At 44.0% G+C, this 16293-nt stretch overlaps 1 protein-coding gene across 3 annotated transcripts in view; it reads right to left on the bottom strand.

Annotated features, from left to right (window-relative positions):
• Window positions 1-14647, bottom strand: part of CPEB4 (cytoplasmic polyadenylation element binding protein 4) — a 124058-nt gene extending 109411 nt beyond the window's left edge. For 2 of the 3 annotated variants that reach the window (XM_077472850.1, XM_077472852.1), the window contains exons 1-2: window positions 14284-14647; window positions 12444-14081 (exon numbers count right to left, since the gene is read on the bottom strand). In XM_077472850.1, coding sequence (XP_077328976.1) covers window positions 12444-13559 — 1116 coding nt within the window. In that variant the 5' untranslated portion in view covers window positions 13560-14081; window positions 14284-14647. Of the gene's footprint in view, window positions 1-12443; window positions 14086-14283 lie in introns of all 3 variants that reach the window. The other variant, XM_077472851.1, reaches the window with a different exon arrangement.
• Window positions 14648-16293: the final 1646 nt, after the last annotated feature.

Raw genomic sequence — 16293 nt, 5'->3', positions numbered from 1 at the left:
ACCGCAAAGCTTCCAATCCACTCCCTGGTCATCTCCCGGCCCAATTATCGCAACTCACTCCTCATTGGCTTACCTCTAAATATGCTATACCCCCTTTAGTCCGTCATGAACGCTGCTGCCAGGCTCATTCACCTAACAGCTTGGCATCTGCTACCCCTCTGTCAATCCCTCCATTGGCTGCCACTCAACCAACAAATCAAATTCAAGATACCAACAGTAATTTACAAAGCCATCCACAATCTGGCCCCCAACTACATCTGTAACCTAGTCACAAAATACCAACCAAATTGTTCTCTCCGTTTTTCCATCCTGCTCTCTAGCTCCCGTCGCCTCGTCCCATGATCCTCCAGGACTTCTTCCGAGCCTCTCCCATCCTCTGGAATGCTCTACCCCAATCAGTCCTACTATCACCTACTTGGTCCACTTTCAGATGATCCCTGAAAACAGATCTCTTCAGAGAAGCCCATCTGGCCCCCACCCAACAACTGTACATTTATTTTCTCCATCAGCTTATCCCTCAGTTACTACTGCTTGTAAGCTCTAACAAGCAGGGCCCTCCAATTCCTGCTGTATTAAAATGTATTGCATTTTTATTGTCTACCCTCAAGTTGTAAAGTGCTGCATGAACTGTTGGCGCTATATAAATCCTAAATAATAAAAATTATTACTAAAAGTGCTCCCACAATTGGTTGTATCCATAGGTTTTTATTGAGCCCTTTGGTCAGCTTTCCACCTGCTGTGCCCAATATGTTTGTCTTAGGATTCCAACTGTGAAATCCAAATCAGATTCCAATGTGCTCAGTTTGAATCCAATGATGTTGGTGCAATGTTAGAAAGTGAAGCATCAGGAAGAGCAACAGGGAGGTGTCTGGCCTCTAAGCTGCAGTGAGAAGAGACATTTTTGAAGTTAGCATACATAAGTACAGAAACCATTCGGGGGGGGGGGGGGGGGGGGGGGGGACACATCCTGATCTGACCTCAACAAAGCAGCAGAGAGATGTGCTGTGTTTCCTGGATCCTCTCTGGCCACGTGACCTGCTGACATTTGCAATTTAAAAGGTTGCAGCACTAATCAGATTCACACTGTTCAGGCTGAATGTGGGACATCAAAGGCTGTGTTACAGTAAGCATTCCTTCAGCCAGGATCAGCCCCCTCCTGTTTATCAACTCCACTGTGGATGCCATGAGAAACTACACATTTATGTTCTGCATTATATTTGGTAAAACATTTTTAGACAATTTAAAGTAAAACTTGCATTAAGCGCAGTCAAACATTGTGATGGTCATGCGCTTTTCAAAACGAAAACTGTTATCCAATATGGCTAAACTTTACAAGATTAATGGCATTGTGAGTTTTTTTTTTTTTTTTTTTATTGGAGGTAGATCCTCTCTACGGCACTTATTTTTCAGTACAGAGAAGAGCTTTATTTGAGAAACACACACACACACTTTTTTTGTTTTGATTCTAATCAGATTTTTTATTTTTATCAAATTCATTTTAATAAAATGCTTTTGGAGTAAAAATAGTTCTGTTTAAGATAAACTAAATTATTAATGTATTCAGCATGAAATGGAGCCTAGTTATGTAGCATAAGGATGTATATTCTGCAATTTTTACACTTTTGGTAAACTCATTCAATGAATCCAAAGCTCTGCAAGCTGAGAACATGCACTGCATTGAGGCATTTACACGATTTCACAGTAACCGTGAGAAAACAAAGTTCAGGAACATTCCTTCATCCTACAGTTTTGCATATCTATGTACACTACAAACTGTATGATTGTTTGAAGAGAAGTGCATCCGTACCAGGCTCTGAGTGAGAGGAGGAAAGGCAAGCAGTAAAAATGGAAGCAAAACCTAAGCCCCAGCTTATAAACCTTGTGATCTTTCTGCACATAGCTTGAAGTGCTTTATTCCTCCCTTGAGGCGCAAATAGGCAGCAGGCCGTGAAAGAGACCCAGTTTGGGAAAATTTACTAACCTGACAGCTTATTGTTCTAAATAGGAAACATTCATTTTATTTGCAAATATTAGATTCTACCAACAAGAGTAAGTCTTTACGTTTAAAGAGCACCTGCCATTTCAGATCCATCATGGCAGCCCCTATTCAGGGGCATCTACTCGCTTGCTGCCACCATGTCCCTCACCTTGTGTCACTTACATCACCAGCCGTCCCATTAAAGTGAATGGGACTGTCTGAAAGTCAACAGCGAGTCAGAGGAGGATTCGCAGCAGAACAATGACAGTTGCTCTTTAAAAATTAGGATTTAAATGGAGTCGATTTAAATCAAGCCTTTTTACTACGGATTTAAAATCGAATGGATTAAAAACAAATCCACCCTGGGGAATTGTATATGAGGGCAGGTCCTAGAACAAAACCAATATATCTATGGAACAGCACTGATCTCTCACCAACATAGCAACTAGCACTAGATGCCCATTACTAAGAAAAGCTGGAAATCTATAAGGAGAAATAGGGCAGTTCCAGCTCCTGACAGGGTCACCCCCACACTGCATCAGATCTTCTGACTGTTTCCATGGCAACCTACAACACACAATTACTACTACCACACTGACACAAATAGCAATCACCTTAGCTGAATGCAGAATAGGCCATTACAATAGAAACTATGCTACACTAAAGCCGTTGTCATCAGATGCCGAGTCCGTTACAAACTCATTGCAGTTAAGTATTAATTGAGGTCATAATAGGCAGGTATAGAAATACAGAAAGCATGGTACTAAAGATGTAAACATGAACTGGTAATGCAGCAAACTGAAATGCTTTTCTTCCATTTATTCACAGAGCGGGGTCAGGCTAGACTCGCATCTGAGATCAGTCACGATTAGGCTCCATGCACACTGAAGCTGATAAACTGCAGTTTATTGGAGTTTGGGCGTTTTTTGTAAAAGCCCATAAACTCCACTCTATGTTAGCCTATGTGTCCATGCACACATGGACGTTTTTCAGCTTTAATGAGCAGTGGAGTTTATGGGCTTTTTTCTGAACGCCAGAAATTCGCGTTCAAAGTGCCGTTTTTCAGCGCCAAAAAACGACAAACGCTTGTAAACGCTCATAAACGCTCGTTCATTAGTGTTCGGCATTCTATTTTTCAATGCATTGTGGGATTTTTGGAGTGTCCTCTGTGTATTTTTATAAAAAAACGCCCATTAACGCTAACGCTGTAAAACGCTCATAAACGCTCATAAACGCTAGTATAAAACGCTGTTAAAAGAAGGTTTTTCAACCAGCGTTTTCTGCCAGCAATCTGGCGTCCAGAAATAGCTTTTTTGAGCTTCAGTGTGCATGGAGCCAGGGTTGCAGATACCAAGCATTTGCACAGGTACTCGCATGATACCTGAAACCAGTTGCGGTGCGTTTTGAGCTCATACAAAATGAATGTGCTCGAATCGCACTGCATGTGATGTGAACAGGAATGCGGTGTAATTCCTGTCGCATGCGGTTCCCCCACCACTCCTATGTGAACCCAGGCTTGTCATAGTGACTTCAACCTGGGTTTACACAGGCGCCGTACAGGAGACTGCATTCAATTTGGAAAGGAATTGCACCACATTCATGTTAAAATTGCATGCAATTCTTTGCAGTTCTATTTGAGCCCATTCATTTTGTATGAGCTAAAATCGCAAAAGGTATTGGTATTCGGCATCAGCGAGTACTGGACCAAAAGTAACAGTACTCGTAGGTTAAAATAAAAGAAAATAAAAAGTATTTGTGCATCCCTAGTCTTGATTCAAGTAAATAGATACCCTGTGGGAGACCATAAAGGCAGTCCCACCCATCTCGGTCCAACCTAAAGCTGATCTCCAACAGACGTTTACATCATTTGTTTGGACCAATCTGGTCTAAACAAAACTATTACCTTTACTACTAGATGTGTGCACTATAGTTTCATAGTTTGTTAGGTTGAATAAAGACACCAGTCCATCCAGTTCAACCTGAGTGAGTGCCTACAATTGTCCCTATCCCTGTACACACTCATTTCTGTCCCTACCCTCAAGGAGCCCACAATCCAAGGTCCCCATTCATAAACTAGGGCCAATTTTTGACAGAAGCCAATTAACCTACCTGCATGACTTTGGATTGTATATAAGCTGTATGTATTCTGAGCTACATACAGTATAAAGTGCTGTGTTCCGGCAGTGGGTGGGAATTTCCTGCCTCATTTTCGGAACAAAAGGCGGGAACAGAGGCAGGCAGATGTCACAATTTGTGACTCAGAAAGAAGAAAAGACGAGAAGCTCGTGTCCCGCTGCTGGAACACAGCACTGTATATACCATGTAGCTGAGGCTATATACAGCGCACACAGTGGGTACATCTAGCAGGGAAGTTAACAGTTCATGTCAACCAGCTTGGTCCAAACGAACAACCTAAACCCTCATTAAAGCTAGAGATTAGCTTTAAAAGTGGTTTGAAAGCCCCCCCCCCCCCCAAATTCTTACTGGAGCACCATCCGATTCAGTGATATTCACGGACGAGACAGCAGCAGGAGTCAACGACAGCCACTGAGCAAATGAGGAGACACGGGGGGGGGGGGGGGGGTGTCAGAGCCAAGCCACAGCTCTATGTGTCTTGACAGAGCAGCGGCTCAGTAGCAAGCACACAGCAAAGCCCCCAGGGCAAGAGGCTTTCTCTGGGGGCACTGCACCAGGGGGAGGCGCTGGCAGGGGACCTGAAAAGAAGAGGAACGGAACTGGTCTGTGCCAAGTATATCATGTTTGTTATTTTAAAAACTCTTTAATACCACTAAGTTTAGCCACAGAAACTTACTAAAAGCAATAGTGAAGGAGTGAACTATGGGAACCAAAGCCAACTTGTTTTTAAGGGTACAAGCTCATGGTGCATTACCCTAATTCTGGTTGCACTATGACGGGAGTTACAGATCTGGAATATTAATGCAAACAAAAGGGGTCGATTTACTAAAGTAGGTGCAGCTGTGCATGGTACCCCATCAGCTTTGGCAAAAAAATAAAATAAAAAAACTGGAAGCGGATTGAGAGATAGAGATTACATCTTTTTTGGCTTAGTGACTCATTAGGTAGTGAGCCAGGATCAGGATGGAAAATCTTTAAACCTAGATGTGTATGAGTGCCGCTCGGGCTGTATGGGAATGAAGTCCTGTGCCCACCACTGGCCAGGAAGAGAGGTCGTCTACGCTTCAAGCAACAGTAGAGAGCGATAGGTGTCCCAGGAACCACACAAAGTCAAAGCCTGCTGTCTGATCGTGAATGGCAGTCCCAGCCTGGACCCTCACCCAACCCATTTCACTCTGCCCACCGGAGCCTACTCATTGGGATGGCATCCTCCCAGGACACTTATGACTCTCTACCAAATCCTTAAACCTGTCCCTTTGAAAATATTTGTAACAGCAGCTTCCAAGGAGAGCCGATTGACACAGGGTTGGAAAAGCTGAGCAGGCATTCCACTTAAATACACAAGTGGAAGCCTATCCATCTTTTTACTGAAAGTATAAAATACCTTTAAAAACGTATAAAAAAAAAGTGTTGTAAATAGAACAAGAAGCGGGCCAGGAAGGCTAGCTATTCACATTTAAAGTTCTCCATCCACACTAAGCTGTGTGATTGGAGGAATTAGCCCTGTTGCCTTTTGCTTTGGGGCATCTGCAGCACCTGCTGAATACCTGATCAGTGACTACATTGGCTAGGATGCAATCACTGTTCAGCTGACAATTTTCCAACCCGCTCCTTTGAATTTTCAGTCAACCTTTAAGCCCGGTGATGCCAACAATGACTCAAATTTTGGCCAATTCAGCAGGAATCGTCTGAAATTCAAGCGGTGTATGGTCAGCTTAAAGGGCGAGGACCATTTGTTCCGTTAACAAGGTTACAGCAATGTTAGGAGTGCTACCTAAATCTGGACACTGTACAGGCAGAAGTCTTTGGACTAATTCTGCAGTCTATCGTAATATGCTCTGTCATCAGTGCTGCAGGAAAAAGCAAAGGACAGGACGAGGACATCTTCCTTGCCAAGAATCCTGTTACAGCTAGAACAGAAGCTGTACATATATGCATTAATTAGAAGCACAATGAGCGTTCACTTTCACATACTGGGTCACTAAATCATGAACACTCAGGCTAATTAAAAAAAATTAATCGGAACATATGCTCAAGTAACCTTACACTGTATATGACAATATATGCAGTAGCCTTCTATACTTTTATGGGTTGGGTCGGGGATTAACCACTTGCTTACTGGGCACTTAAACCCTATTCCTGCCCCGGCCAATTTTCAGCTTTCAGCGCTCTCACACTTTGTATGACAATTGTACGGTCATACAACACTGTACCCAAATGAAATGTGTATCTTTTTTTTTTCACACAAATAGAGCTCCCTTTTGGTGGCATTTAATCACTGCTGGGTTTTTTATAAAATTTTGATAACAGGTAATTATTCTCCTTCATTGATGAAGCTGCACTGATGGGCACTGATAGGTGGCACTGCCTTTCCGTGCTCAGGACCGATGTCCCTCTGTCAGAATCCGGTGATCTACTCCCCCCCCCCCCCCCCACACTGTCAGTGTGAAGAAAAAAAAAAAAAGCAGATTACCAATCTTCTATTTACATCACGTGATCAGCTGTCATTGGCTGACAGTTGATCACGTGGTAAGGGGGGGGGGGGGTGTCGGGATTAGCCCCTTACTCCAATCTGTAAATCGGCCGAGTCTCAATGACTCGGTGACCACAGAGTGCACTGTGCGTGTCCCCTGGGGGGCATGCAGGCAGCTCATGAATGGGAGGACGTCTTCTGAAGCCCTCCCGGCAATTAAGGCCCGTGCTGCAGCTGTCATTCAGCTATAGCGCGGGTGGGAGGCGGTTAAAGACATATCAATTTTAAAGTGATTGGAATAGAGTTTTCCATAAATGGCACACATGGCATACTTACCTGCTCTGTGCAATGGTTATACACAGAGCAGCCCCAATCCTCCTCTTCTGGGGTCCCTTGTTGGTGCCCCTGGCTGCACCCCCCCTTCCGATTGCCCCCATAGGAAGCGGGTTGCTATGAAGGCACTTGTGCAGGCTTGATCATGAGCCAGGCTCTGTATCCATTGACGCACATAGCATGGCTCGGCCCTGCTCTAGCCTCACAGGAGCAAATAACACCATGTCCAATAAGGAGTGAGAGAGAAAGAGCAGAAAAACACTGCTCTCAGGCACAGCGTTGGGTTGAGATTGGGCTCAAGTATGGGAGTGCAGAACATAGGCTTTTTATCTTAATGTATAGAATGCATTAAAGGGGTTGAAAACCCTCGTGTTTTTTTACCTTAATGCAGCTCTTGCATTAAGGTGAAAAAAATTCTGCCATTGACCGGCTCCCTAGCCCCCCCGTTTTACTCCTATAGTCCTATATTCCCCCACCGGAGATGCGCTCTTCCCCTCTGCCCATTGTCTCGGCTCTTGATTGGATAGATTGATTGCAACTGGCTCCTGCTGCTGTCAATCAAATCCAATGACGCGGGTGCAAGGCCTGAGTCCTACATTCGGCGTCTATGGATGCCGAATGCTGGGCTTGGGAGCACGCCTGCTAGGTAACCAGAAGAGCGTGCACACCCCCCCCCCCGTTGTCTGTAGAATCATAAAAAATGTACTTTATTTTTAAAAACATGTATATACCAAACGTGTGTTGCTGACACACAGCAAAGGTTTCCTTTAATCCCCTAGAACCAACAGCACATATTCACTTTTTCTTTGCTTTTCCACTGCTGCATTTAGCCATTAGGAAAAGAAAACACAGGTGCTTCCAGGTATGGGGGAGCATATGGCAGACTTCAGGCAACAGCACTGTTGCTTGATGACTGGTCAAGCGCTGTGAATAGTCCCTAGCCCTGTGTAATCTCTGATTGGAGCAACCCAAAGCTTAAAGTGATTCTAAAAGGCAGAAGGTATGTTATCTTACACCCCTTTCACACCAGGGCGTTTTGCAGGCGCTATAGCGTTAGAAATAGAGCCTGCAATCCGGCCTAAAGAAGCTGCACCATTGTGTGTAGTGAGGGCTTTCACACTACAGCGGTGCGCTGGCAGGACATCAGAAAAAAGTCCTGCCAGCAGCTTCTTTGGAGTGGTGATGGAGCGGTGTGTTTACCGCTCCTCCACCGCTGCTCCCCATTGAAATCAATGGGGCAGCGCTGTAATACCGCCGGCATTGCTATTGCCGGCGGTTTTAACCCTTTCGCGGCCGCTAGCGGGGGTAAAAGCGCCCCACTAGCGGCCGAAATGCGGTGCAAATCCGGCGCTGTAAAACGCCGCTAAAATTATTATTATTTTTTTTTAAATAAGCGAGACTTTAATATCACTTTTTTAAAAAAAAGGGCTCCTTGTCCTTGCTCCTGGCAGCTCAATAAAATGGTGAGGGTGCAAATGAAAGTTGAGAACACGTGCAGCGGTATGAGTACACTTTAAGATGGGTTCACAAGATGAACATGTTAAAGTGGATAACTGCATTATGGTCAAAACTAAGCCATAAAAACCACACACACACAAAAACAAACACACCCTTCATAGCAGCAATGCTGAATGGGTTTCATCATAAGGATATAGTACCAATTGCAAACTAGAAGATAGAATATGACTCACCTGCTTGGCAACTTTATAGACTAGTGTGACTTGCACACTATAGCAGAGCTTTCTAAATTTACCTCTATGGTAGCGCACAAAGATCAATCCTTCATTATATCCCATACAGTACAGGAGTACAGCTCTAGGCAGTGCCTGTCATGCACTGCTACAAGGACCCAGGTTTTAGGGAATTGTGCAGGTTCCTGTCTACCCATTTACAATGTAAAATGGGTTATAAAAACAACAAACTAAGCTGGTTATTCCACTACAGGCATCCTGGGGCCCAATATAACAGCTGGCATGTCAAAACTTCAAAAGCTTAAAGTGGATCTTCACTCCCTCAATCAACACTGACTATTTTAATCCTCATGCTGCTAGCATTAGTAAATTGCTAGGAAAGTATATAAAATTTACTGGTTTAAAGCTTTTTTTCCCCTTTTTTTTTTACATTTCTTCAGTTACTTACTGGTTTCTGGCCTAGGCAAATTATATCATACATTCCAGGAGTCTTTACGAGAGGAGGAGGGTTTTTTTCCCAGCAAAGCACATCCTTCTGCCTGTATGTCTAAGCTAGGGGCAGATGGATTTCAGGATCATAAATGCTACATGAACCATCTGCCTTTATAGAAGATGGCCAAAGCCAGAAATGCTAGGAGGCGTTTTTCTAAGCGATCCCTCAACCAAATAAAGCATGGAGACAGAGATGGAATGGGGAGTATGCTTTGAATAATAAACACTAAATGAAATAGAATTTCTGCTTTGTGGTGCTCATATGAAGTTTGGTTCCGCTATAAGGATGCATCACTTCTAGGTGCTACCTATATTGCATGTTATCCAAACACCATTCTCCTAAATTTCTACCGACGTAGTGCTTCCCCCCTTTCAGTAAGGCAATGAACACCGTTCTAGATAAAATAGATGCAAAATAAAAAAATTCTTAACTGCATTTAGGATGGCCTGTACATATTACCTACTATGCAATATAAAAAAATAAACCACACACCACATTTATTAAGAGTCAAGCACTGGTAAATGTTTTGATTAGTCATCTTTATAACTGAACGAGCAGTAGTGTAATATTATTCACAGCATAAATAGCACCGACCAGATCATAAGTGGGCTTCATTAAATTAATTCTGTGCCTAACAAAAATAAATAAATAATAATAATATCTTTATCATAATGGAATGAAAGAATAAAATAATTTTATATTGTGAATAAATTAAAAATGATTTGTCAACTTTTGTTTCCCCCTTACATATACCAAGGTATGGGTCATTGCCAAGAGCTGATGTGATATCTGCAATGCACAAGCCCATCGTATAACAGCACAAATGCTGAGCAATGGGCAAGTGTTGTAGCTCTGCTGCAATATTTCAAGGTCAAGCATTACGCAACCATTCATGTTAACAAGAGCCGAGAAACAGGAGGCCAACCCAAACAGCACAGTGAGAGCCTATTGTGAAGTCATGCATTCCTGCAAAGTAAATATAACACAAGTGGCTGACAAGTGACATGGCCTTCATCACCATTTTCCACAGGTATAATCAGTTCATTTATCCTAAAAAGGAGGACGATATACCTATAGGATTGCAGAATTTGCCATCCTACACCCTATCACTCATAGACAAGGCAGTCTGATCTGACAGATATGGACCATCTTGGCAGGTGCTGACCAGTCAGAGGCCAACAGTAGCAATCATTCAAAATCCACATACATTCACAGAAGCGGTGTCTGAACAATTGCATCGTTCATTCTGTCCTTCAGGCGCTTCTCTCTCTGCTTTAAAAATCACTAGAGACCCACACATAAGCTGATTAAAAGATGGGAGAGTATATGATGGGCTTTCTCTGCAGGTGCATGAGAAAAAAAAAAAAAAGAGACCATCTATAAAACGTAACTACACGTGGCAAGCAATCATTTTATCTTTCAATAGAAAAGATACCAGAAAAGAACAAGAAAAAAAAGGCTTCTTTATGGATACTACAGGTTACTGTATATTGATTGCTCTATGGATTATCTGGTGATTGAGATTTCACATTTCCTAGCTCACCCTTCCCCCGCTTCATCCCCATGATAAAAGCGGTCATTTATATACAGAGCTGCAGATGCAAGCATATAGAGGTTTTATCTGCAGAGCAGCTTTTCCACCTTATGGCAACCTATATTCCATGTAGCTCTCATATTCTAGACTGTGTGTGTGTGTGTATGCCAGATTCAGCCCACAGAATATCAGCCATCTTGAGTGCAAGCTATGGGGGATAGGGCACCTGCAAGATGGAAAGGCTGCCAGCAGCTGGATACAGTACTTAACCTCTAATATTTCTGTATCTGAGGCCTGGTATGAAATATATAATTTTATCAGGATGCTGGAGAGAAAGGGGAGGTGGACTAAGGGATTTAAACTATAATTTCAGGTATTCTTTAATAAAAAATAAAATAAAAATAAAAACACCCCACACAACACAAAAAGGTGAACACCCTCTCCACTGCACCTACCTCCATTGATGATTAGCGGTCACCTCCCATGTTTCTGCGTTACGCATGCGCACTCCATCGGGTAGCAAAACGCGATGGATAGCCAAATGCGACATGACACCCACACGGCCGATGGTTCAGTCCAGGGGATTCAAAACCCTCAATCTTCCTCCCAGTCATTCCTTGGGGCTTCTGGGACAGATTCTGATTGCTCACGTGCTGGCACATGATCACTTTAACCAATCAGAATCGCTCTGATCCATCCCCAGTGATCCTAAGGGTAAGAGGAACGGGATTTCAAATCCCCTGACCAATGCACCGGCTCTGTGGGTGATGACAGCTAATTACTCACAGAGATAAGTGCACTGGGAGCCAGGAGGGTGCAAGGTGTTAAATTCACCTTTTCATTTTCTGTGGAAACGTGAACCTTTGCTGGCCATTCAATTCAAATCTCCTGCTGAACCAACCAAGATTCAAACCATGTACGGGCAGGCTAAATGTACCCAAGTTGATCAAACGTGGGTACAATCACCCTACCGGATTTTACATGCGGTTATCACCAGCAGCCATTATAGCCGCTCGCAATAATCATGTGTTCTCCCCGTGGGAACAGCCTCCTCCACTGGGAGAACACAGTGGTTCAGAGGGAGGGATTCCCCTGTCAAAACTGATTGTGTTGATATGGGGGGGGGGGGGGGGGGAAGCGAGCAAAATTTATTTTCTACAACCCGTGGTTGCAGGAAAGAAATTTTCTCCATCTATGGCTGGCCTTACAATTCAAGCCAAGGCTGGCCAAATCTCCTGCCGGCTCCTGGAATGGATGTACAGGCTCGTGATTAGGGATGAGCTCCGGCATGTTCGCATACTCCACGTGCAGAGCCCGCCAGGAAGTCGGCGCAACGTTGCGCCAATCACAGGCAGTGAGACATTGCCCGATCTCTGCAGCTGCGCATCGGGGCAATGTCTCACTGCCTGTGATTAGCGCAGCGCTGACTTCCTGGCGGGCTCTGCATGTGGGGTATGCGAACACGCCTAAGCTCATCCTTACTCACGATTTCCTGTCCACCCAGCATTAAGCCTGCTTGTGACTGAGGCCAATTATTCATTCTGTAATAATCCTCTTCCCAAAAAGGTTACTTTAATAAAGCAAATATTTGCACAATACACTCCTAACCAATGCTAATAATGCAGCATTTTGTGCTAGCTGCATACACAGCATTGGTTGATGCAATAAGCATAACGAGTGAAAGGTTATAAAAAAAATACCCATCTCATTTTCCTTCTACTCTTTAGAATTTGATTTTGCACAGTTCAAGAAGCACACAAGCACAAGGCTTATATAGATATATACTCATATAGGTATATACTCACAGCAAATGGGAATATGTTGTCGGCTCTGTTCAAACTTTCTTCCATCCAAGATTTTTGTGCAAAGGCAGAATTGGGCCTGGCGTACTTCTGCAACTGTATGTGATTATTCCCGAAATTCTTCTTCAGAGGCGAGATGGAATTCAAAGGTGTTATTCCTCCATTGAGTCCTCTACGGTGGTCCCTACCTTGGGATCCACTCCAACCTCCATATCCACTACCACCTGGGCTCCATGAAGAAGAGGGCGTAGGTGATGGGCTTTGGTAGCTGCTCCATGGAGAGGGAGGCTTATTGAGATTATTGGCCAAATGGGGCAGTTGGTTAAAAGCAGCATTTCTATGGGGGAATGGGGGTGGATGTGGACTTGCAGGAGACCTCCTTTGCTGTTGATGTTGGTTGTGGTGATGCTGAAAATGGGGGTGATGGGGGTGGTGTTGGGACATGGGTCCAATCTGTGGAGAAAAGCTCCCCCCAAAACTAGGGCTCACGTGGTGAGGGAAATTTTGGAACAGCAAAGCACCATTATTTGCTGAAGCAGCAGTGACCCCTCCCTGGTGAAAGAAACTTGCATCTTCATTAATAATAGTGTTAGAAGATGGGGCAATAGCAGCTGACCAGTTGCTGAAACCAGTGAGAGGGGACGCAGAGGACGTCAGGGTCTGATTGGAAGACCCAAGGCCCGATGCTTCTTGGTAATCAAACCCTGTCAATACAGGAGACTCAATTCGGATTTTCTCCTTGCCGTTTTCAGATGAGCCGTCGCCTTGATTTTCCTCCGATTTCACCTTCTCGGGGTCGGCTAAAATTCCTCCTTCCTGGCTTTGGCTGGGGGAAAGCTGCTGTTTTTCTAAAGACTCCTGCTGTTCCTGTTGTTGCGATTTGTTTTTCTCCGAGCCCAGAATCTCATCCTGAATGTTATGAGCGGCCGCAGCTGGAAAGAGCCAAGCTGACCCAGCATTACTGCCGTTGGCAACTGTGTTATTTATAAAGGCGGCAGGGCTCGGGGTAGCATTCTGATGGTGGTGAGGAGGCTGCAGATGTGGATGAAACCTGACCGGAAAAGCCGATTTATTCCCAGTGTTGTTTTGCACCAGCACTCCGAACCCGTAATCCCCCATTTATAACAAATAAAAAAAAAAAAAAAAACGCAAAAATTAATTTAGATTCTTTTTTTTCCTTCTTTCCTCCTGGGGGCCAAATTGTGCTTAACGTTTGAGCGTCTCCGGATCTGACTGTCCCCGAAATTGAATAACGGTAATAAAAAAAAATAAAAAAAGACCAAATCTGCCTGTTCTAACAATAATCCTTTTCAGACATTTGCCACAGACTAACGTGGCTCCTTTCAGAAAAGGGCAGGGTGGAATAGACCAAAATATCTTTGGTTTCTAGAAACTGGGTTGTGCCTGGGCTGCCTTGTGCCTCACCACCCTCCGGCTTCAATCCATGAAGTGCAGCTCACAGATCAATGGGGATTTTTTTTCCTGTCATGGAAGAGGAGACTCTTGATTTATTTTTATTTTAATTTTTTTTTCCCCCCTCTTGCACACCGCTATAAGGTAACACGGCAGAAGAGACGGGGGCTCGGTGAGATCTGGCGTTGGTTGCTGCGGCTGGCTATACCTCGTTTTCCTCTCGACACCCTGGCTTGCCCATCATCCATTAGAGAAGGAAAGGGGGAAAAAAAAAAAAGAGAGAATATATAAGATCTCATTTTTTTTCCTCTGTACGTGAAATCACAACACAATTGTATATATACACACACACAGACACAGACATACACAATAATCTAGAACATGGTGGCCATCAGAAGATGAGAGAGAAAACAGGGCAGGCAGTAATTACCTCATGAAGCCAGCCTTGCAGTGACAGCAGCTGTTTGTGGTGTGTAGGTGCTGCCTCAGTGGATTAGAAGAACGTCAGTGTCCCTGGTGCAGCAGCAGCTCCCCCCTCACAGTGTCATTCCAGCCCCAGTGTGTGTCAGGGATGAGCTGTGCCGACTAGCCGTGTGTCAGGGTGCTGAGGACAACAAATTCGGTGACAGGATGGGGAGGGGAGAAGGGTCTATGTGTCGGTCTCCGGGAGCGGGGGAGGGGGAGAGGGCGATCCCTCTGTGTATATGTCTTTCTTGGGTCTGTGTCCGTCTCCGCTGCTCCTCCCCGTCCTTCTAGTCAGGACCGAGCACACAGAGAAATGACAACCAGCTGGAGTGAGAGGCGCTTCCGGTTCCACACAAGGTACATCCCCTTCTGGCGAGCGCAGCCAACGGCGGGGCGAGGTGGGCGGTGAGCTTCGCTAAAGGCACGCCTAAGAAGGTCATGCGAACGAGGAGGAAGCGGAGATGAGCGGGGAACGCCTTTGAAGGTAGAACGTGAAGGGGGGGTGGCTCCTCCCATGAAGGTCAGGAGGCTCTAGCCCCTCCTGCTCAGGTCACTGCTGAAAAAAAGGGGATGTTCACAGTGCGTGTCTAATGAGGTCAGCCAGAGGCTTGGGTGGTGTCTGGTGGTGACAGGCGGGGCGGTACGTGGACACATTGCACTTGCAGCATCACAGCTCAGCGGCATCCTTGGGCGAGATTGTGCTGGTAGCAAGGATGTTTCTGGCTAATAAAGTTACACAGTTCAGGATACGCGATGCTTCCGATATATGGTTTCTGCTGCTTTGCTTGTAGGCTCCATGCACACTGGGCATGTTAATAATGTTATAAGAACGCCAGTAGCTTTGCAGTGAGTCCTTCGACGTTTTTTAGGTGTCGTGCATACTGGACGTTAAAATAACGTTATAATAACAGCAGTTTTTGTGAGTCTTTCAACGTTACCGTTTTTGCAATAGCGTTTTTCCTTTTTAGAATTTTTTTTTTTAATGGATCAAAAACATTAAAAAACGCTGGCGAGACACGTTTTTGAGCATTTACCAGTGTTTATGAGCATTTGCCATTTTTTTTGTAGTCAGAAAAACGACTTCTGAACGCAATTTAAGGCTCCAGGCACACTGGGTGTTAATATAACATTATAATAACGCCAGTAGCTTTGCAGTAAGTCTTTCAACGTTAACGTTTTTGCAATAGCGTTTTTCCTTTTTTAGTGTTTTTTTTTTTTTTTCAATAGATCAAAAACATTTAAAAAAGCTGGTGAGCCACGTTTTTGACATTCAACAGCGTTTATGAGTGTTTGGCGGTTTTTTGTAGTCAGAAAAACTACTTCTGAACGTGATTTAAGGCTCCATGCACACTGAGCGTTAATATAACGTTATAATAACGGCAGTAGCTTTGCAGTGAGTCATTCAACGTTGTTTAACGTTTTTGCAATAGCGTTTTTCCTTTTTAGCATTTTTTTTTTAACTTTATCAATGGATCAAAAACATAAAAAAATGCTGATGAGCCACGTTTTTGAGTGTTTGGCTTTTTTGTGGTCAGAAAAACAGCTCCTGAATGCGATTTAAGGCTCCAGGCACACTGGGCGTTAATATAACGTTATAATAACGCCAGTAGCTTTTCAGTGAGTCTTTCAACGTTGTTTAATGTTTTTGCAATAGTGTTTTTCCTTTTTAGCATTTTTATTTAATGGATCAAAAACATTAAAAAAACGCTGGTGAGCCGCGTTTAACAGCGTTTATGAGCGTTTGGCGTTTTTTGTGATCAGAAAAGCAGCTTCTGAAGGAGATTTAAGGGCTCCGTGCACACTGGGCGTTAATATAACGTTATAATAACTAAAGCCAGTAGCTTTTCAGTGAGTATTTCAAAAAACATTAAAAAACGCTGGTAAACCACATTTTTGAGCATTTAACAGCATTTATGAGCATTTGGCGTTTTTATGTGATCAGAAAAACGGCTTCTGAATGCGATTTAAGGCTCCA

Source organism: Lithobates pipiens, unplaced genomic scaffold (genome assembly GCF_037356315.1).
Source record: "Lithobates pipiens isolate NorthernLeopardFrog02 unplaced genomic scaffold, aLitPip1_a1.2 Scaffold_8, whole genome shotgun sequence".
Classification (NCBI taxonomy): domain Eukaryota; kingdom Metazoa; phylum Chordata; class Amphibia; order Anura; family Ranidae; genus Lithobates; species Lithobates pipiens.
This window is presented reverse-complemented; position numbering and strand designations above follow the sequence as displayed.